Source organism: Mustela nigripes, chromosome 14 (assembly GCF_022355385.1).
Source record: "Mustela nigripes isolate SB6536 chromosome 14, MUSNIG.SB6536, whole genome shotgun sequence".
NCBI lineage: Eukaryota > Metazoa > Chordata > Mammalia > Carnivora > Mustelidae > Mustela > Mustela nigripes.
In genome coordinates, this window is record NC_081570.1 from 3,670,507 (window position 1) to 3,691,088 (window position 20,582).

Genomic DNA, 20,582 nt, shown 5'->3' on the forward strand with positions numbered 1-20,582 from the left:
GGACACGCGCCACTGTGCCGCAGGTGACACCCACAGGCCCACACCCAAGGTTGCTGTGAGGTGCGCTGTAAGGAAAGGTCACAAGCAGAGGGGACCCCGGCCCCCACAGAAAGGGCACCCTCTAAATCCTGGCTGTACCCTGCCTGCCTGCACCCATCTCGTTAGGAATGCGTGGTCCGTGCAAGACCAGGGTCAGCCACCAATGCCGGCTTCCATGCTGTCCAGCCTTTCCTACTCATGTTCGGTATTGGCAGCACTCTCTGGTAGCCTTCAAGCCTGTGCTCCCCTGTGCCCACTCCAGGGGCTCGCCCTGCCTCTAGCCTCTGTCCTCTCCACCCCACTTTCCCTAATTGGTGTCCCAGCTGATGGCAGCCACTTCCCTGCCTGAAGCCGGCTCCCAGCTGCACCACTGGCCCCTGCCCAGGCTCATCTGCACAGCTGGTACAATCAGCTTCTGCCCGTCCCACTTCACAGACAGGGAGACTGAGGCTCCGAGCCATCAGGGGCCTGCCTGGGTCGCACTGAGGAGGTGACAGACAGGGCTGCCCCTGTCCAGGACCTGGGTACGTAGGCACACCACCCTCCCAGCCCCAGGACCTTGGCTGGACTTCCAAAGCCAAACCAGACCAGGTTGCTTTTTGTGGCTAGTGTCTTGAAAGCTAATGGTTATTGATCTCGGTCTGGCTGGGAATGTGTGCGTCCGAGGTGGGTCCTGCTTTTCGGGAAGGACCGCTGTAGCCCCAGCCTGCCAGGCTGCTCTTCTCTGAATGGGGACCCCCAGGGAAGCTAGAACTGGTCCGCCTTTAGCCCATGCAGGACCGGCCGCCGGCCACACCGCCACTTCTTTTTTTTTTTTTTTTAAGATTTTATTTATTTATTTGCCATAGAGAGAGATCACAGGTAGGCAGAGAGGCAGGCAGAGAGAGAGGGAGAAGCAGGCTCCCCACTGAGCAGAGAGCCCCATGCGGGGCTCAATCCCAGGACCCTGGGACCATGACCTGAGCCGAAGACAGAGGCTTTAACCCACTGAGCCACCCAGGCGCCCCCACACCGCCACTTCTAAAGCCGCTGCCCGACACTGCCCTGCCCCGGCTATGCTTGGAGGGGCTGAGGGCCAGCAGGAGGGAGGGAGGTCTGTGCTGCTGCCCGCGGGCCTCCATGGCTCCGTTTCCTACGATGACCCCCATCCTGGAGCCCTGGGCCTCTCCACTGCCTCCAGAGTGATTCTCCTGGACATGGGAATTTTCGTGCCTGGGACATCCTACATTCTTTAGCATCCCTGATCCCCTTAGTCCAAACCCTTGGGGGCTGCCAGCCGTCCTGGACCCTGCAGACCCCCTCCCGGTGGCTCTGAGCCATGGTGAAGGGGAGTCCTGGCCCCAGAGGCCCCCACCTTGCCCCCTCCGCAGAAAGCAAGCTGCTTAGGGCCTCAGGCTGGAGTCAGGGAGGTGCTATTGACACGTCAGGGAAGGCCAGTCTCTGCAGGGGGCACTGAGCCTCAGACAGGAAGGTCCTCACCCTCCTGGACCTCACCTCCAGGAGATCAGATGCCACAAATGAGACGATTAGAGAAGACTCTGTTAGGTCAGGAGAGGGTGCAGCCATGGAGGAAACTCGCAGCAGGAAAGGGCGTTGTGAAGTGTCGGGGTCCGGGGGGAGGGTCTCCCCCAAGGAGGGGGCTAGCCCAGGGCAGCACCTCTGCCCTCAGGAACAGAGCCAAGGCCTCCGCAGCTGCCTCAGCTCCTGGGACAGCTTTCCCAGCCCCTCCCAGGGACGCTCGAACTTGCTGCCCCTTGGGGACCGTGCGCGCTTGTCCAGCCGTGGGGACTGGGCTCCGGGTCCTGCTCTGCTGCTGACCTGGCAGTTCCCGTCTGACCTTCCGTCCTTGGGGATGATGCTGGGGCCGCCCTGTGGGCATCTGAGCCAGGGCAGAGGGCTGTGGTCCGGTGCGCGGGGGCTCCCCAGGTTGTAGAGCACCCCTGACCCCACGGGCACTGCAGGACGTGGGTGCGGGGCCGCAGCTCCCTCCTCGCCTCACGCCCGCACACGCGTGCGTTGACACAGACGGTAGCTTCTCCCGCTCGCCCAGTCTTTTCTTTACTTCCGTCTCCGAGGAGTCGCCACACATCCGTCCACGGAGACCAGCCTCGCGGAAGGCTGCGCCACTTTCCGTTCTAGGGATGGACTCTCACTTCCGGAACCAGTCTCCCCGCTGAGGGGCACCGGTGCTGTTTCTAGTTTCCGAGAGTGTGGTCCTCGCTCAGGAGGACGATTCAGCAACGGTTCCTCCCACCTCAGCTTGGCCGTTTCCCTACCTGCACGGAACCTCTGTCCCTCTCTTGTCACGCCCCTCCTTACACACATCCCATTCCGTCTGTGGCAAAACGTGTGGCTTGTGGCATATTCGGTTATCGTGGAGGATGGAGCCCATGGAATCTGCTGGTGCTGCGGTACTTTCTGCTTTCTACGAGTCTGTGGCGAGGGTCTCCCTTTGTGCGTCTCGTGAACAAACGAATAGGGCCTTCCTCGGGCCAGCTCGTCCTGCGTCATCACCCCAGAGACAGCCCAGTACCTGCTTTGACCTTGGCAACTCCGCGAGGGAGCGCTGTGGCGCGGTGCCTTCGGCAGTGGGGGGCCGGGCTCTCTGCACGCTCTCTGCCTCTGTTTTCATTTGGAGCCCCTTTGAGTTTCTCCCGCCTGGAATGCAGCTTGGCCTGCGCTTGTCTCGGGGAGGCGAGGGCAGAGGATGGGGCTGAGCCAGATTCCCAGCCGGGCAGCTTCGAGGACGAGGACGGAGACTCTGGTGTCAGGAGGAGTTCGCTTCCCGGGGCCCAGCTGCGGGGGCCAAGACCTGCTGTGGCCGCTGTGGCCAGACGTGTCTCTGCAGCACCCCTGCCCCGGGCACAGCCCCCCGGCGGGCACCCGGGCGGGGGGAGGGGCAGCGGCCCCGTCCCTAACTCATCGCCACTCCCCGCGTTTCCCGTCCGGACAGCGGCAGCCCCTGGGCCGGGTGGGACCATGTTGTCCATGACGTACAGCGAGAGCCTGAGGAGCGTGAGCAGCAGGTGTCACTCGGACTGGGCCCTGCACCCCGTGCGCCAGACGGACACGCTGGAGCTGCAGCGGCTGCGGGAGGTGCGGGCCGCCGCCCAGGCCAGGAACATGGAGAGCTTCCTGCGCATGCACGGCCTCTCCCTGGACGGCTGCACCGCCCGGCGCACGGGCATGAAGTACCGGTAAGGGCCGCGCCGGGGCCGGGCGGGACGACCGAGCAGGTGCCGCCGGAGGGTGGCTGGCGGGAGCGCGGCAAGTGACGGGACCGGACGCCGGGGTGGAGGGCGCGCGCTTACGGAGTCCGGCCACGCGGAAACGTGCGATGGGAAGTCAAAGTCTGTCCTCCCCGGCATCGTCCTGCCCTCCAGGACCAGCACGGGGACCACTTTGATGTGCGCTCCGCGGGAGAAGAGCGCGGTTTCTTGACAACGCTTTGCAGCAGGGGTTCAGGGCGTGGCTGTCCATGGGACAGCTGAGTGACGGGGGACTGGCTAGACCCGAATTCACGAAAAGGCCTCTGGGTTCGTCACCTCTGATAAGCTCGTCCTGGCGCCAGACCAGACGTCGGCCCAGGCTGGGTACGGTTGTGCTGGAGCAAGGACGTGTTCTGCTCTCGTCACACCGTAAGCCGGACCGTCCTCACGGTGGGGGAGGCCGGTTTTCTGCAGGCGGCCTCCGAAATTAGCTGCCCGCCCCTGTGTTCTCCAGGTGACGGGCGTGGAGGGCTCGCTCTGCTTGGAACTTCAGAAGGATGTTCTGTTTAGCGGGCAGGTCTTTGAAATCAGCATCTGGGGCAGCGCTCTGGTCGGCCCACTTTCTGGGCTCAGAGCCTCCGGGAGTGGCCGGAGAGCCCCAGCGCTGGCGCTTGCATCTCTCCATGGCAGGCGCTCCGGTTTTGTTCCTGTGTTAAATTTGAATTTCAAATAAACTTTTTTTTTTTTTTTTTAGTGTAAGTATATCCCACACAATATTTGGGCCATACTTACACTAAAACCTTTCTTCTGTGAAGTTCAGATATAATTGGTCATCCTGTCTTTGATGTGGCTTCCGTCTAACACAGACCCCGGGGGCCGTCTGGTTGCTCTCTGGGGAGGAGAGCAGAGACCAGCCCAATGGCTTGCATGCCGCTGTGGACTAGAGTCTGGACCTGCGGCCCATTGTTTGATCCTGTGGTTGCCGTTTAAAGAAACAAGGCACTTCTGCTGTGAGTCCATTAGATGGCAGAATTCTTAAGGTTTTGTGTTCTGAATCCAGCTGTCAGGGGGACAGAGTATCAGCTGGTTTGGCCCCAGCAGTTCCTAATTCTAGTGGAAATTTCTCAAGAGGGAGATGAGACTGGGGGCAGGGGTGGGGCACCGGTCACTGATGCTTGTCATTCATTGAGCAGATGTTTATTAGGGGTCTTTTGGTCCAGGGGCGCCTGGGTGGCTCAGACGGTTGAGTGTCTGCCTTCACCTCGGTTGCGTTCCTGAGGTCCTGGGATCGAGTCCCTTGTGGGTCCCCCCTGCTCCGCAGGGGGTCTGCTTCTCCCCCTGCCCCTCCCCCACCCCGCTCGCTCACTCTCACTCTCATGCTCTCAGTCTCTCTCTCAAATAAATAAGTAAAACCTTTACAAAAGGGGAAGGCGGGTCTGTTGGGTCCAGATGCCACACAAACAAGACGGACAGGGCCCCCGCCCTCGTGGACGGTACATCCTCATTCAGGGAAGCAGAGAAAAAGCAAGTAACCACCTAAGGAAGTAAGACAAGCCCGGCACAGCTGAGACCCCGACCCTCTGAAAGGGGGACATGTTAAGATGCAGCATGGAAGCTTCCAGGCCAAGGAGACAGGGGAACATCCGGCCAGCGTGGCTGGGCCAGGGTGAGGCAGGTGGTGGGCAATAGAGTGCGGCAGAGCAGCTTCCTCCCTGGAAGACCCCAGCCCCCGCCGTGGTGGATACAGTTCGTGATGGCAGGTGCACCGGGGAGAGTCGTATCCATGCTGAACCCCAGAATGTGACCTTGTTTGGAAATAGGGTCGTTGTGGATGGACTCTGTTAAGACGAGGCCCTCCTGCGGGAGGGTGGACCCTAACTCCGATGCCTGGCGCCCTGGAAAGAAAGCCATATGACGACGAGCGGGGATTAGGCCACATGACGGAGGAGGCAGAGAATAGACATGATCACGAGTCTGGGGACACCTGCAGCCACCAGGAGCTGGAAGACGCATGGGGCAGGGGTCCCCTGGAGCCTCCAGAGGGAGACCGCCCTGCCCACAGCTGGATCTCAGACTTCTGGCCTTCAGAACTCAGAGAGGATCTATTTCTAGTCTTTGAAGCCCCCCAGGTTGTGGTGCTCCATTTTGGGAGCCCCGGGAAGCTAACATGGGGTGGGGGAGACGGAGACCAATCGCTTATTCTCCTGACACCCCGAGGAAAATCTGGGCCCCATCAGAAATGTGGGGAGCTAGCCAGGGGGCTAAAAACCCAGGGAAAACCCACTTCCTAGGGAGCAGAGGGGAACAGAAACCACAGCGCCTTTCACATTTGATGGGCCAAAGGTGGTCACACCCACACTGCCCCTTCTGTATCTGGTGGATTTCATCTCGCTGCCTCCAGGGGAGTTGCAGTTATCGGGAAAACAGGCCTCTGCGACTAATGCCCACAGTTATTAAAGATCCCAGATAAGTGCTGCCCCACGGCCACCGTCCCCGCCAGCAGTGGGGCTGCGACTTCGTTAAACTCGGTCTTAAATATTAATGTAAAAAAGATAATGCCTCCAGATACGCGCCTGCTCAGGGGAGCACGGGGGAGCACGGGGACAGCGGTGCCCCAGGCCTGGGCGTTTTATCAGCTGAACTGAGCTCGCAGCTGGGGGAAAGGCTTTCCTGTTAACTTTCTCTGCTGCTTCTTCACTTTTCTTCAAAAAAAAAGCATCAAATTTTTAGATCCGCACAGTGCCTGCGTGAGCTCCCCTCCCCGCACCCACCCTGGGGGTTAGCTATGGGCGGGGGTCCGGAGATGTGGCCTCAGAGGAGGCAGCAGCTTTCCCAGCAGACTGGCTAGAGGCCCCAGACCCAAGTGGCACCCCTTGGTTCGGTTCTGCTCCTCCCTGACCCCCTCAGGGTGCCAGGAATGGATCCCAAATCCCCTTGAGGGCGCGTGGACTTTCCCTGCTCTGATTTTGGCTGAGACCCTCTCCCCCCACTCAGGAGCCTCCGTCCTTCTAGGTCTGGAAGTTGCCAAGCTCGTTCCCTCCTCAGGGCCCTTGCAAGGTCTGGTCCCCCCGATTTTCTCACGGCCGGCTCCCTCCCCCTCTATCATGTCCCCTGGTCCTCAGAGAGACTTTCCCAAGCGCCTGGTCGAGCAAATGTGTCCCAGACCATCCTCAGTCCCACTGTTCTGTCCCCCTGCTGGCCCTCTTACCTGCAGCCCCTAAGAGCAGAGCCTTGTTCGCAGCACCAAGAACATGCCAAGTCTCCATAGGTCTGGGGTGGATGGTGTTGAATGGGCGTGGCCCTAACCCCCTTTCCAGAATATTCCCTGATAAAGTGTGTCTCATCCCTGCTGCTTCCTTGACAACAGGACTGGAGGCAGCATCTGCGCCTCTAAGGCAGCCCAGACAGGGAGGCTGGGGGGACCCTGGGCAGGGAGGCTTGGTCATCCGCTTCTGGTGGGGGAGCCCGCCTGTGTGTCTGCGAGTTCTGACCATAGACCATGGGCTCTCACCACAAGCCAGCTCGACCACCAGACAGCATTTGGTTTGTGGCCAGGTTCACCGAGCAGACTCTGCCTAGCCACTGGGTTGTTCACAGGGGATCCCTTACAGCTGAGGCATCAGAGAGGGCCTCCTGGAAGAGCTGAGAATCCAGGTGTGTCTCCGAGGACAGACGGGCAGGCGGATAGGTAGGCAGGACGACAGGTGTGTCTCCGAGGACGGGGGACAGGACAGGTGAAGGAGAACGAGCAGAGACCAGAGGGGGACGGTGTGTGGACCAGTCTCAGAGGCTAAGTGGGGATGAGTCCCCCTTGTGAAAGGTCCCATATTGGTTTCCTGAAGCTGCCACAACAAAGTACCACAAATGGGGCGGGGGGTTTGAAACAACAGACACAGAATCTGTCACAGCTCTGGAGGTCCAAAGTCTGCAATCCAGGTAAAGGGGCCCCGTTCCCTCCGAGAGCTCTAGGGTAGGAGCATTCCCTGCCTGTCTCCTGCTTCTGGGGGCTGCCAGCCAGCCCTGGCACCCCTCGGCTCACAGACGGGCTGCCGCAGCCTCTGCCTCCAGCTCCACATGGCTCTTTTCCCTCTATGCCTGTCTGTCCCCAAATCTCTCTCTTTATAAGGACACCAGTCATGGGATTTAGGGCCCTCTACTCCAGTGAGACCCCACCGTAACCTGACATCATCTACAAAGACCCTCCTTTCAAGTAAGTTCATAGTCACAGATAGACGAGTCAGGACTCAGCATGTCTTGGGGACGTATTTCCACCCACAGTAGGTGCCAAGGGCTCACTCCACTCCTTGAGCTTCCCGAGCGAGGGTCAGTGCCCTGGGAGGAAGTCCGGCTCCCTGCGGTGCCTGATGACCTTCGGTGAGTCACCTGGCCTCTCTGTGTTTCCGTTTCCCCTCTGGAAAGCGGAGCCCGTGTGCACTTCCTCACGGAATTGTCTGGAGGGCTGTGTAAGGCAGTGACGTCGCTCAGAGCTCCAGGCGTGGCCGCCGGTGCGAGAGAAGCGTGGTCTTGGAGGCAGTCGCACTGGGAGGTGTAGCCCACGTCCCGTGTGGACAAGGAGCAGGTGTGGAAGGAAGGAAGGAGGAAACAGGAAGGAGCTTAGGTAGGCAGAGACCAGCCAGTCGTTCGGGAAGAGCTGCCCTGACAGGAACCGGGGCTGGGAGGACAGCAGGCGTGGGGTGTCTCATGGGTCTCCATGGAGGGCTGACCAGGACCACAGCGTCAGCAGAGCAGCCCCCCTTCATGGGGCAGAAGGGGCTGCGGCGATCTAATGCCCCCACTGGTGGGTTCTCTGTAACAGGTGTTTCCCCGGTCAGCCTGGCCTCAGGAATCAGGGGCCACGTCTGTGAGCAGTGTGGATCCCTAGGCCTCCACCCCAATATTTGGGGGGAGCCCACCCCCAAGAGGCTTTTCTCCTTGGGCAAGGATGGGGACCAGGGTGGTTGGTTCTGTGCTGTCCATCTGGAAAGGCAGGGGTCAGCACAGCCCAATCAAAGCCATACACAGCCCCAGGCAGCACCCCAGGCGGACCCCTGGTCCTTTAATCACCCTTTAATCCGAGGGTCGGAGAGCAGGAGCTCCTCTGCGGGCGGGGACCCCAACACGCTGCTCCGCTCCCAGGCTGCCGCCTCTGTGAATGAGGGCGGACCCAGCGTCAGCCTTCCCTATTCCATCTCTCTGTACCTCAGTTTCCTCGAGTGTGAGTGGACCATCACGGCATCCACCTGGCGGGGTGTGGTGGGACGCAGCTTGCAGCGGGAGCACAGTTTCCATGTGAGTGGCTGGCCCAGAGGTGCTCCGGAAGGTGCCAGAAGCTCTTACTCTGGGCCAGCACAGCTGCCCCGTACCAGGTGCCAACTAAGAAGTGAAAGGAAGAAAGCTGCTGATTGGCCACTGGTTGGCCTTTTCCCCACTCTAGGGCCAGTAGCGCTGGACGTGACTGGGGTGTGACATCCTGTAGGGAGCCCCCAGAAGGTCTTCAGCTCTTCCCTACCAGAAGACACCTCCTCCAGAAGGCCACCAGTCTGCCACCCTTTGCTTAGAAATTCAGGGGCAGGACCTCCCATTCACTGGAAAAGCCCCCAACTCATCAGCATCCACCCGCCTTCCCCTGCGACAGGAAGTCACCTTTGGGGGCAAAACATGCTCCATTCAGGCAGCCTTGCTGATGCAGGGGAGGCGCCCCGGCCGCTGTGGGCGCAGCCACTCATCTTCACTTTTTTTTTTTCTTTAGATTTATTTGTCTTATTTTAGAAAGCAAGCAAGCATGAGCGGAAGGGGCAGAGGAAGAGGGAGAGAGAATCTCAAGCAGACTCCATCCTTAGCCTGGAGCCTGATGTGGGGTTCGATCTCATGGACCGTGAGATCAGGACCCGAGCAGAAACCAAGAGTGGGGCGCTTAACCCACTGAGCCACCCAGGCGCCCCTCATCCTCCCTCTGGAGTGAAGACTGTAGTTTGAACTCTTAAAAGTCATCTTTACAACTTCTACTCCCGGCCTCGAGCCTTCCAGGGGCCTCGCTGTGGATGGGAGAGTGCCCGTCGCCTCCCACATGAGCCTGTCCCCATCTCGGAGGAACCAGCCTGACTGGGCCAAAGCTTTCCTGTCTCTCCTGCCCTCCCGGATGACTGGGCCAGAAGCTTCTCTTCCAAGTTCTCTGTAGCAATATTCTGCGGACAAAGAGAGCTTTAAATTGGGGTGGGCTTGTCTCTGAGGAGTCGCATCTGGAACTAGCTGTTTTGTTGTAACAACAGCAGCTACTAGAGAGGCTGAAAACCCAGAAAACTGTTATGTGTCAAAATCCACCAGCCACACTCAATGCTTCTGCTCAAAGCCCATCTCAAGTCGACCAGCGCAGGTCTGGAATTCACCCTCCTCCCCTAAACCGTCCGGAAGAGCGGCCCTTTCGGGATGACTTTTCATCATGGCCAGTTTGGTTCAAGGGATAAAGCTTCCAGCTTTTCCACTCTCGTCTAATTCCTGTGACCGCCGATGAGTGTGGCAAGTCGTGAACCCTGTTTTAGGCAAGTGAAAAGATACAGACTCTGGTCAGCCTTTAAACACGCCCTGCCCGTCTTCTCCACGTGACAGTTCTCTGCTGAGAACAGCATCTCTTTGGATTTCCCCAGGGAGTTCTGACGTCAATATTCACATCTGTCGTTTCCGTGATACGTAACAATGGGGTGGAGCGAGCACTAGCGCAGGACTAGCGCAGGACCCTGCTCAGTCCTACTAGCGTCTGGGAGGGGTGCTCCTTGCCACCAGGAACCAGCAACTGGTTCCTCGCACCATGGTGTGTCGCTGGGTAGAACGTAGTTGGTGGCATCTGGAGGAGGGAAAGGTTACTGGTGCTTGGGGGACTGGCTTCACCCTGCACATATTATCAGAGCGCGAGGAGGACTTCCAAGCCAGAGGAACAGGAAGGGCGCTCTCACGGGCAAGTACGAGAGTACGGCCCAGGGGCTTTTGAGGCAGAGGACTTTTTTTTTTTGCAACAGTTTTATTGAGATGTAGTTCATATACCATACAGATGCTTCAAGTGTACAATTCCATGATTTTAGTATGTTCATAGAGTTGTACGAAAGTCAGCACAATCAATTTTAGAACATTTTAATCTCTCCAAAAGGAAGCCCTACAGCCACATGAGTCATCCCTCCCCAACTCCCCACTCAACCTCAAAGCTACTTACTGTCTAAATGGATTTGCCTCTTCTGAACACTTCATGCAAACAGAATCCTATAACATGTCGTCTTCTGTGACTGGCTTGTCTCACTTAGCGTAACATTTTCAAGGTCCGTCCACGTCAGAGCATGTGTTGCTTATTTTTTCCTTCATATGGCTAATAACATGCTGTTGTGTAGATGGACCATATTTTGTTTTTCCATCATCAGTGGATGGACGTTTTGGTTGTATCACTTCAGGGCTGTGATGAATAATACTGCTCTGGACGCTCGTGTTTGAGATTTTTGTGTAGGCTGATGTTTTCAGTTCTCTGGGCACATACCTAGGAGTGGAATTGCTGGGTTGAACGGTGAAGATGATGTTTGACACATTGTGGCGACTAAGTCTCTGTGAGTCTTACTTAACCTGGAGCTGCTTAAGGCAAGCTGTCTGAGGAGGCCCTGGGGAGTAGTAAGATGCCAGATCTGATTGTTTGCCAGAGCACAGAGAAATGAAATATCTAAGGAAGAATGAAGCAGGAGACTTCCACCTCCGCTAGAGCAGATGCATAACCCCACTAGAAGCTCTTGATAAAAAAAAAAAAAACAAGCTTCCCAGACCCAGCCCCACAGTTGCTGAGTCTGTAGGTCAGCATGAGACCTAGGAATCTACAACTGTAGCAAGTCCCCCCCCACCGCCCCCCCAGCATCCGGGTCAGACAGCTGAGCGACCTTGCCCTAGACCATTAGCTCATGAGCCCTGGAAGGAGTGGAGGCAGTCTCTGTCCTCTGCAGCCTCTTTGGCAGGCCTGTGGGCTTCCTAAAGGCCAGAGCCCAACTCAGGGAAGGGCTCAGCTGCTGAGTAGGTCAGCACTACAGGCTGCCCTTCTACCTTTCGGCGGCCCCTACCACTTGAGAGGGGCAGGGAGGTCCAGGCAGGCCTGTACTTATGTGGGCAGGTAAATGAAGAAGGCAGAGCTGGGCCTCTGGGTCCTGAGGCGCCCCCAGTGGCATCTGAAGGTGGTGTCTGTGACCTGCCAGGGCGCCCTTGGCAAAGGCCCCCAGCTCTGTCCCTGGGTCCGGGTATTGCAGTCAGGAGGTGTCTCCTGCTGCTACAGCAGGCCCAGGGAGGTCCAAAGGGGTACAGTTACCGATGAAGACGTGGGGGTAGAGCCGGCCGGTACTGACTCCCACCTCCAAAAATCCTTCATGCTGCGGGATCACGGGAGTCTGCGCCGTTTGTGATCTGACCACGCTCCGTGATCTGCGTCAGACACAGAGAACACTGAGGCCTGGAGAGGAAGTCACTCGCCCTGGGCTGCGCAGCTCAGGAGCAGAGAGGCCAGGAGGGGAACAAGATTTCATTCTCAACATCCGTGTCAAAAAGGCAGGGCCAGGGCTGAGAGCAAGTTCGGGCACCCTCCGTCCTGAACATCTTTGGGTGGATTCTTCTCTGGGTCCTGTCAGAGTAGAGGGTGGACTGCCAGCTGGTGCAGAACGGCCCTGTGGGTCCAAGCTGGGAGAGAGAGCATCTGCTTGGACCATGCCCCTCGTTTCGTCAGTGGAGGCCCAGAGAGGGCAAGCCGCCTGCCTGTGATCACACAGCAAACTCGCTGCAGAACCTGAACAAGACCCCACCACCTGCTCTCTTCCTCTCTCTCTGCCCCTCCCTCGTGGCAAGAAAGAAGCTGAAGAGGAGCTTTGGCCAGGGCTCACCTTGCGGGGCAAGGGCGGCACACTCGGGGTCCGGGCCAAAGCCAGCCCCTCCTGCCACTGGGGGCATCTCCTGGGGGTTTGAAGACACCCCATGAGCTTTGTTCCAGGAGGAGAGCCTTGCCCCCAGCTTTAGCCTGAGCCATGAGTGTGGACAAGGAGGACGGGGCAGCAGGGGAAGGTGTCTTTCCTCGTGCGCTCATTCACGCGTCCGCTCCAGAAGTATTTACCGCGTGGGTGCTGGGACCTAAGGACGGGAGTGCTAGAACGTCTCTGGTCTCTGGCTCACGACCCCCAGCTTTCTCTCCTCGGGCTGTCTGCGTTACACCCTCTAGACAGAGCGATCTGTTCTCCACATTCCGGGTGATTCGGCTTCTGCTTGTGCTGAAACCTAGTGGAAGCCCCACATCGCTAGGTGCGAGCCGCAAGCAGCTAGAGTTGGCCGTGGCCGCCTGTCGCCTGTCTGATGAGTCCCGGCTGTCAGCCTGGAGCAGCCGGAGCCAGCCTCCCGGGGATCAGCCCAGGGCGGACGGCTGTGCATCCCGTGTCATTAATAATGAATCGCTGGATGGCTCCTGCACTTCTCACCGGTCACCTAATTGACTCGGTGGGAGCCCCGACAGCCCGGGGTGCGCAGAGCCAGGAGTTGGGCTCTGGGAAGCCTGGAAAAGCAGCTGCTCCCCGGTCCCCCCACCCCACCCCACCCTCGGCAGCAGCCTGCTCAGCCCCCAGGCTCTCACCCTGTCGGGAGGCGCCCTCCCTTCTCCCTCGGAGGACAGCGATGTCACGCGGAGGTCGGGAGTAACTGGCAGCCCGGCCGGGCCAAACGCCGGGACGCTGCCGGGCTGGGGGCTCAGACAGCTGGAGCCACGCCAGGGCGAGGGCAGGGGAAGGACCTGCCGAGCCAGAGAAAGACGTGAGGGGAGAGGAAATGGCTCCCCCCTCCCCACCTGGATTGCCGGGTGCCCTCCGATGAGGTCTTTGCTAGCAGGATTCTGGACATTTGATTCCCTTCCCTCGGACACCGCGCCAGGTTTTTCTGTCGTTGCTTTGGGAGATCCTCGCCCCTAAAGGAACGCCTCGCAGCTTCCTGGCTTTCTGAGATAAAGTCTTGTCCTGGGAGAAGGAGGGCTTCTGGAGGCCTGGAAGGAGGGGGACGCGGCCCGGAGCGGGCGCCCGGCATTGGCATGCAGGTGTCCTTTGTGTGCTCCGAGCACAGCCTCAAGGGCCGGGGCACCGAGGAGCGGCTGGGCCGGCCGGCGGCCAGCAGCCCCAGCCTGGGCTCCCGTGGCCGCTTCCGCGCCGTGGCCATGGTGGCCCGGAGCCTGGGACATCTGTCCACGCAGAGCCTCCCGTGCGCCGGTGACGCCAGCATGAAACAGCCGGGGATGAAATATAGGTACGGGGCCCCGGGGGGCTTCAGGGGTTCAGGCTGCCCCCCATCACCCGCCTCAGAGAGGGCCAGGAAAATCTGCAAATCCGTGGTCAGATGTGGGCACTTGGCATCCTGAGAGGCTGGGCGGGCTTGGGGGGCTCCTAGCGCTGCTCGGACTGGGTGAGAAATACCGTCAGGGCTCGGGTTAGCCCCAAGTTTCTTTCTTCACTACCGCAGGGTGAGGGGGTTGCAGGGGGACAGGAAGGTGCTTGATGGCTTCTCTTCCTTCTGCCCGTTTGTTTCCTTTGATGGGGCTTGGGGGGGGGGTATTGGTAATAATAACCAAGCCACCCACGGAGGACCCTGGGATGCTTTCTCTTCCTGGGAACCCCCGGCACTGGCCACAGGCCTCCTGCCCCCCTTGCCTTCCCGGGGGCACACAGGACCCCAGAAGATGCCCCGTGGGTGGTCTTTGCAGTAAGGGTATCACGACAGGCATTGGTTTGATACTTAGAGAGCATTGAGTGACCCATGTGATGAAATTAATGTTCCCTGCCAGACCTGAGCTAGACCCCCAGCCCGGGCTCCTCCACGGGCAGGACTATGACTCCGCAGGGCACAGAGCAGCATCGGGACGTCCCTGCTGGTGACTGAGCCCCGGCTGTCCCATGTGCCTCTGCCTGGGCTCTGTCCACCAGCAGGCTCCAGCCTCCCTCGCCGCGGCTTGTATGTGCTGAGGGTGTCAGCGGCAGGGACCGTCCTCCTGTTCCCCGCATGCACCCCTCACCCTGCCCCGGGCCTTGCTCAGATGTGTAGCAGGTGCCCCCAGCTGGAAGAGGACAGTCCCAGCTTTGTACAAAAGACCCCTGGGGGCAGGCGCATAGGGCAGCTGTCTTGGGGGGTCTGGCCTTTCTCAGCCCTTCACCCTTTCTAGAAGGATGCTCCTGGGAAATGATGTTCTTAGAGCAAACAGTCCGCGTCAGCTGGACCCAGAGAGTCACACAGGCTCAGAAGGAGTCACGGAAGATTCTAGCTGTATCTGAGGACAGCGTCTGGGTTTCTAGCTGGCGGTGCGGCCAGCTCGGAAAGTATTGAGAGGCTCACTCCGACACCCAGAGGTAGAGCTTATACCTCCCAAAACCCGTGCCCGAAGTCGGACCGCACGTCAAAGAACCGTGTGGAGTCCCGGGCCGCGCGGTGGGGAATTGGGGGAAAACTCGGAGTCCTTCTGCCTCTCTGCCCGTACTCCCTCCTTCCTGGGGTCCTCGGGGGTGTTTGATTCTCTTGTATGAGCCTCTGGAGGAAAAGCTTGGGTTTGAGGACGCTCCAGAATGGACTTCTCTCGTCTAGAAGCCCTGCTAGCTTGTGTCCTGTGTTAAGTGGGGATCCAAAGCTAAGAGTAAACACTGTATTTCAGGTTAGATACCTGTTACCTGCTGCTATTTTTAAGTCAATCCCGGGATCGTTAACGGAGCTAATGTAAGTGAGGCCATTTCTAAAAAAACCTGAAGTGCCACGTAATGGAAAGTCGGGGTATTAACATGATTTCCGGCCGAGGATCCTATGGCCCGTTCAGGAGTAAATCTTGAAGAGCCTGGGTGCTGGAGATAACAGTGCGTGCGTGTGTGTGTCTGTGTGTGTTTGCTCGTGGGCGCGTGTGGGCATGCATTTGCACAAACGTGTGCGTGTGTGTGCACTTGTTTGTGCAAGAGGCCAGGAGGGTGAGACGGATGGTAAGGGGAGACGCTCCTTCGGCTGGGGGTTGCAGCGTGAGGCGCTGGGTTCAGATCCCAGCCTCAGTGCTCCCTAACTGGGGGGCCCCATCTGTCCTTGTGTGTGCCTCACGAGCTTTGCTCGACAGCGTGGGGGAGGAAGGCGGCTTCATACACCCGCAGGAAGTGTGGTTTCACGGAGGCTGGAGTGGGAGCCGGAATCCCAACCACGGCGCGCCCATGTGAGTACAGGCTGCCTGCCTTATAATCGGGTGCCCGCCCGCCCCACGGGGTGCTCCGTAGTGACCGTCCCGGGGCCACAGCTAGGATGCAGATGAGGGCCGCAGGGGACCTGACTGCTCGTTACCCCCACTCCAACCGCCTCCTTAGGAAGCTGGCCAGCAGGTGCCTCCAGCCACACCCTTTGGTGTTGAGGGAACTAATGGTGGGTGGCCAGAGTGCCACATTCTCGCTGGGGGGCCCGAGAGGGGCTCACTCGGTGTGGGAAAAGCGCAATGCTAAGTCCTGTGGATAAGGGGAGGGGCCAACATTCCGCCCCAAGGGCCTGGCGCCCGTGCGAGGGCTTCTCGCCGCCCCAGTTACCCAGCAAACACCCTCCCAGACCCTGCTGGCCGCTACCATCTGAGCCCGAAGACCTAGAAGCCCGGGCCTGTCGTAGGGAACCTGGAGACTGGGAGCGGGGCGGACCTGTCAACGGGCCACCACGCCCCATTTTAACGGCCGCCCCGCAAACACCCCATCTCCCACACTCATAACACCCGCTCATTAGGACCTCGTTGCTCTGTCACTGGCTCAACGTGTTGTCCTCCACCACGTGGCTGAATTTAAAGGCCTTGGACTCTCTTTAAAGGGTCAGTAATTCTTGGGGTCCGCGGTGCAGTGTCAAGGGGTGAGGGCACCTGGTGGCTGATATCCTGGGCATCGGGGCTGTCCTCCGGCAGAGGTTAAACCCATGAGTCCTCCTAAGCATTTTTCCAGATGGCAGGAGAGACACGAGGCCAATCCGTGGAGGCCAGCATCGCTTGGGTTTAGAAGAGTTAGCCAACTGCTTTGTCATTAGGTCGACCGAATTAGGAGAGAAAACTGTAGGAGACAATGTTCGATGTTCAAGTCTTGGGAGTTTCAAGGGGCAGCGTGTCTCCAGCCCCCGTCCAGAGGCGGACTTGGCGGCACTCCCCACCCCCACGGAGCAGCCGTATTTATAAAGCATTTTGCCTGGAGATACCCTGTCCCTTCTCATTCCTTCTCCCGAGGACTGCCAACGGATGGCAGAACTAATACCGTCATTTTATCGGGGAGACAACTTGAGCGGGGTAATTACAGCATCACGCGCTGCCCTAGTTTTGTTAAATTACTCCCGTGGGCAGTGGGCAGGGAAGCAGCTGGAGAGCTGAATGCCCTGGGTCCTGGCCCATTCTGGTGGGCAAGGGGTGCCAGGCGCCCCTTTCAGCTACAGACCCAAACGAGCTCAGTTCTATGCTCTCATCTGTCTGTTGCTAAAGCCACTCATCCCCCCGACCCCACCCCGAACACTCAGCGCGTGCACGCATCTGGTTCCACACTGGTGAAAGGGACTTTCAGGAGGATGTACCTAAAACGTAGCCTTCCGCAGAGCCTGGCCAGGAAACTCCTTCCCATGGTCACTAGTGGGAGTTTTGTCGAGTCGGGAGCTCAGCCTCCCTTCCAGCACCTGCATTTACAGAGACCAGCGGCCCGAGGCCCTGAGAGCGCCCGGGCATTGCACACAGGGTCCAGTGGTCTTCATGTCCTGCACATTTCCAGGGAATGGGTTCACAGCCTTTATCGGTTTCTCAAAGGGGCTGTGACCCCGAGCAGTGAGGAACTACTGATCAGAATCTTGGATCCCTTGTTTCTTCCAGGCTGCTTGCAAGCAAGGCTCTGATTTTCAGCCACAGCTACTTTCTAGCTAACCGGAGGCGGGGGGGGGACAACCACCTGCACTGTTGAGCAGGCCTGGCCCGATGCAGGGTCTATAGATGACACGGTGGCGCCTTTCTTCCTTATATAAAAAAACACAACTTTTTAATTCCGGTTTATGTATAGACAACAAAACAAAAATTAACTTTCTGCTTAGACGCAACATCAATTCAAGTGTGATTCGAAGTTCATCAGAAAAGCTTTAAGTCATGTCTTCGACTGCTCAGCCCTTACGTTTTGTGCATGGTGGATTTTAACTCTCTCGTGGCAAATCGGAAACTAAACCAGGAATGTTCTGAGTATGTTCCCACAGGCTTGTAGAGAGGCGATAGCACTGTGCGCGCTTACAACACGATAACGGATTGCCTTCCTTCCTGGCAGCCGCAAACCCAAGTTGCCCTGGGTCGGATCATACGAGCCGTGGGCTGAGAGCACCATCAGATTATTTCGCTGATTTTTAGGGGAGAAGAACAGGGGAGGCTTCCGTTTTTTTTGTTGTTGTTTTTTTTTTTTTTTAAGATTTTATTTATTTCTCAGAGAGAGAGAGGGAGAGAGAGCAAGCACAGGCAGACAGAATGGCAGGCAGAGGCAGAGGGAGAAGCAGGCTCCCTGACGAGCAAGGAGCCCGATGTGGGACTCGATCCCAGGACGCTGGGATCATGACCTGAGCCGAAGGCAGCTGCTTAACCAACTGAGCCACCCAGGCGTCCCAGAGGCTTCCGTTTTTTTAACTCGGTAGCTTTGCAAAGCTCTTTGATTTGTCTGTTGCTTCTCGCGTGAGGACAAGGCAGGGTCAGCGTCCTGTGTCACCCGGTCACCTGTTACCTCGTGTCACCCTTGCGGCTGGCCCCGGGAGCCCGTTCTGCAGAGGGGTACAGGGGCAGCAGGTGACATCACGCACCCAGCGTTTCAGCTGTGGCTTCAGAGCCTCTGCTCGAGCGGCTGCCCTGCCTGCCAGGTACCAGCAGCTGTTCTGAACTCGCGTCGGGAAAATTCCACGGCTCCCTGCAGGAACAGCGGGCTGGCAGCCGGGCCGGTTTCAATGGGAAATTTGAGAAGAGACCTGGGCCTTCTAGAACTCTTTTAAATTTGGTGACTCAAACCGTTTACAAGTTTGTTACCTCCCCTCCCCACCCCTTGTGACCGCCTGTGACATGAGCAGGGTCCTGGGGTCTGGGAAGCAGGAAACCAAGGCTTCAGAGGGTCCGAGGGGGCTGGGTTTCGGTAGAGAAACTGAGGACACAGGGAAACGCTGAAGCCCTCAGGGAAGGAGGCTGGGGTTCACCCTCTGAGTCCGTCACAACTCTCTGACTTTCCACTGCCTGGCTGGGTGTTGCACCCCGGGCTGGTCCCAGGACCGGGATGCTGACCGCGGAGGTGCCCCGAGGGGAGTGGACTCCCGCCCTGCCCATGGACCTCACCATGTGAGCAGCTCACATCCTGCATCCACCGTAATGGGGAAAGGGGCGCGCCATCGTGGACTCCTGGCCAGTGGGTCCTGGCCCTTTCGCTCCTGGGCAGGTCCAGGGTGCTCTTGTGTAAAATGGGAATGTGGGGAAAAGGAAGGCCCCTGACCCACAGAGCAGTGGGAGATGGAGGACGTGATGCTTGAAGACCTTCCGGCCTGTGGCTGCTCCTGCGGCCCCCAGCCAGCCTGTGCCAGGACAAACAGGCCAGGACAGTCCTCAGCAGAGCATGGCCACCCTCCATGACCTCCTAAGGACATTAGTGATGGCTGTGGCCCCTTCACGTGGACCCTGGGATCTTCATCTGGCAGGTACCTCCGCAGGCCCGTGATGACCGGGTACCACCAGGCCTCAATCAGCCCATTCCCCTGATCTCTTTCGAGGTGGCTCTCCCGGCCCCACTGTGGTGGGCCACAGCCTGGCCTGGCCATGTGGCCATGCTCTGGCGTGGGTATGGCAGGCAGGGGGACGGACAGTTGGCTCTTTATGCCTAAAGGCCAGTGAGCCACAGGCCTCTCTCCAGAGGACCCCTTGCCTTCAGAGTCTCAAAAGATACATGGACTGAAGGGGGGGTTCAAGCTGGGGGTTGGGCTTTGGGAACAGCAGAGGGGGCGGGGCTGTGCTTGGCTGGCAGGTCCTGTCCCTGTCACTGAGAACTCACACCAAGTTTGTTTTCCAGGAACTTGGGCAAGTCGGGCCTGCGGGTCTCCTGCCTGGGGCTCGGTGAGTGTGGGGGCTCCCTTGGTCCAGTGCCATCCAGGGAGGCCAGGGCTTTGGGAGGGCTGAAGGGGCCAGCCCTGGGGTCAGGGTTGGGAGCCAGGATTAGGGGGATGGTGAGACTCAGTTGCCACGGCAACCAGGAGGTTGGGGGGTGCCTCAGGAGAGGGATAGGGGAGGCGAGGGAAGTACCAGAGGCCTTGTGCACGCACAGACCCTGCCTCACACCAGAAAATCAGAGAAGGCCCCTGGCCCCAGGTGTGTCCGGAGAGCATCTTCTCTCCTTGCGAGACTGAGTCCTCATAGAGGGTGGATGGCTTGTGCCCTTTTATCTAGGCTTTCCCCAGATGTGAGCTCTGTTCCCAGAATACACTGTCCCTCCTCCTCCCTGGTACCCACAGTATGTTCCCGACGCACCCCTGAACACAGACACACGCACACATACAAGCACACACGTGTGCCACCCAGCAAGCACAAGGGCGTGGCTGTCAGATTGGCCCGGTTTCGGGGGGGGCATCCCTCATCCTGCTCCCTGGGGCAGGTCACCAGAGTAGGAGCCCATCGGCTTGAGCCCCAACAAGCATTTCAAAGACCTGCAGTCCTTTGCCTGCTCCGGGCACTTCCTGTCCCCTGGTTTGGTGTCCCCAAGAGAGGGAGACTTGCCCTTGCCCTGAAGGCCTAGTGTCCCCACGTGCTGAGGACGGGCTCACTGCAGAGCAAGTGGCATGGTGGCCTGTGGCTGTCCCCCAGGCCCTGCAGCCTGAGGGCAGAGCACCCTGGGTGTGGGGGCAGGATGGCAAGCTCCCTGGAGAGGTTCTCTGACTTGAGCCCATGTGTTTCCTTCCAGGAACATGGGTGACCTTCGGAGGCCAGATCACCGATGAGGTAAGACGGGGCTCCCGCAGGCTGCAGGTCCCAGCAGAGGCTGGCCACGGTGGGCACCTGGTTGAGTCCGCCCCGTGGACCACCGGACCGGCGCTCACAGTGGCCGCTGCAGCCTCCCTCGTGCCGCCGCTCAAGGGTGCCATGGCCCTCTGGGTCAGCAGGAAGGGTGAGGGGAGCCACAGCAGCATTAAAAGATGCCAAATCCGGTGCCTGCCCTCCGCAGCTGGGTGCCTTGGGGCGTCTGTGATCCCCAAAAGGCCCAGAATCTCGGGTTCCTCACCTGCATAGCACCCAGTCCCCCACTAGCCAGGGAAGTCCAGGGGCTCCTCTTC

The 20,582-nt window shown here is 59.0% G+C and overlaps 1 protein-coding gene across 6 annotated transcripts in view; it reads left to right on the top strand.

Moving 5' to 3' along the window:
* Positions 1-20,582, top strand: part of KCNAB2 (potassium voltage-gated channel subfamily A regulatory beta subunit 2) — an 82,076-nt gene that overhangs the window by 36,748 nt on the left and 24,746 nt on the right. For 5 of the 6 annotated variants that reach the window (XM_059377260.1, XM_059377262.1, XM_059377264.1 and 2 more), the window contains 2 exons: positions 19,328-19,371; positions 20,213-20,250. In XM_059377260.1, the coding sequence (XP_059233243.1) occupies positions 19,328-19,371; positions 20,213-20,250 (82 nt within the window). Of the gene's footprint in view, positions 1-3,003; positions 3,237-19,327; positions 19,372-20,212; positions 20,251-20,582 lie in introns of those variants that run through there. The other variant, XM_059377266.1, reaches the window with a different exon arrangement.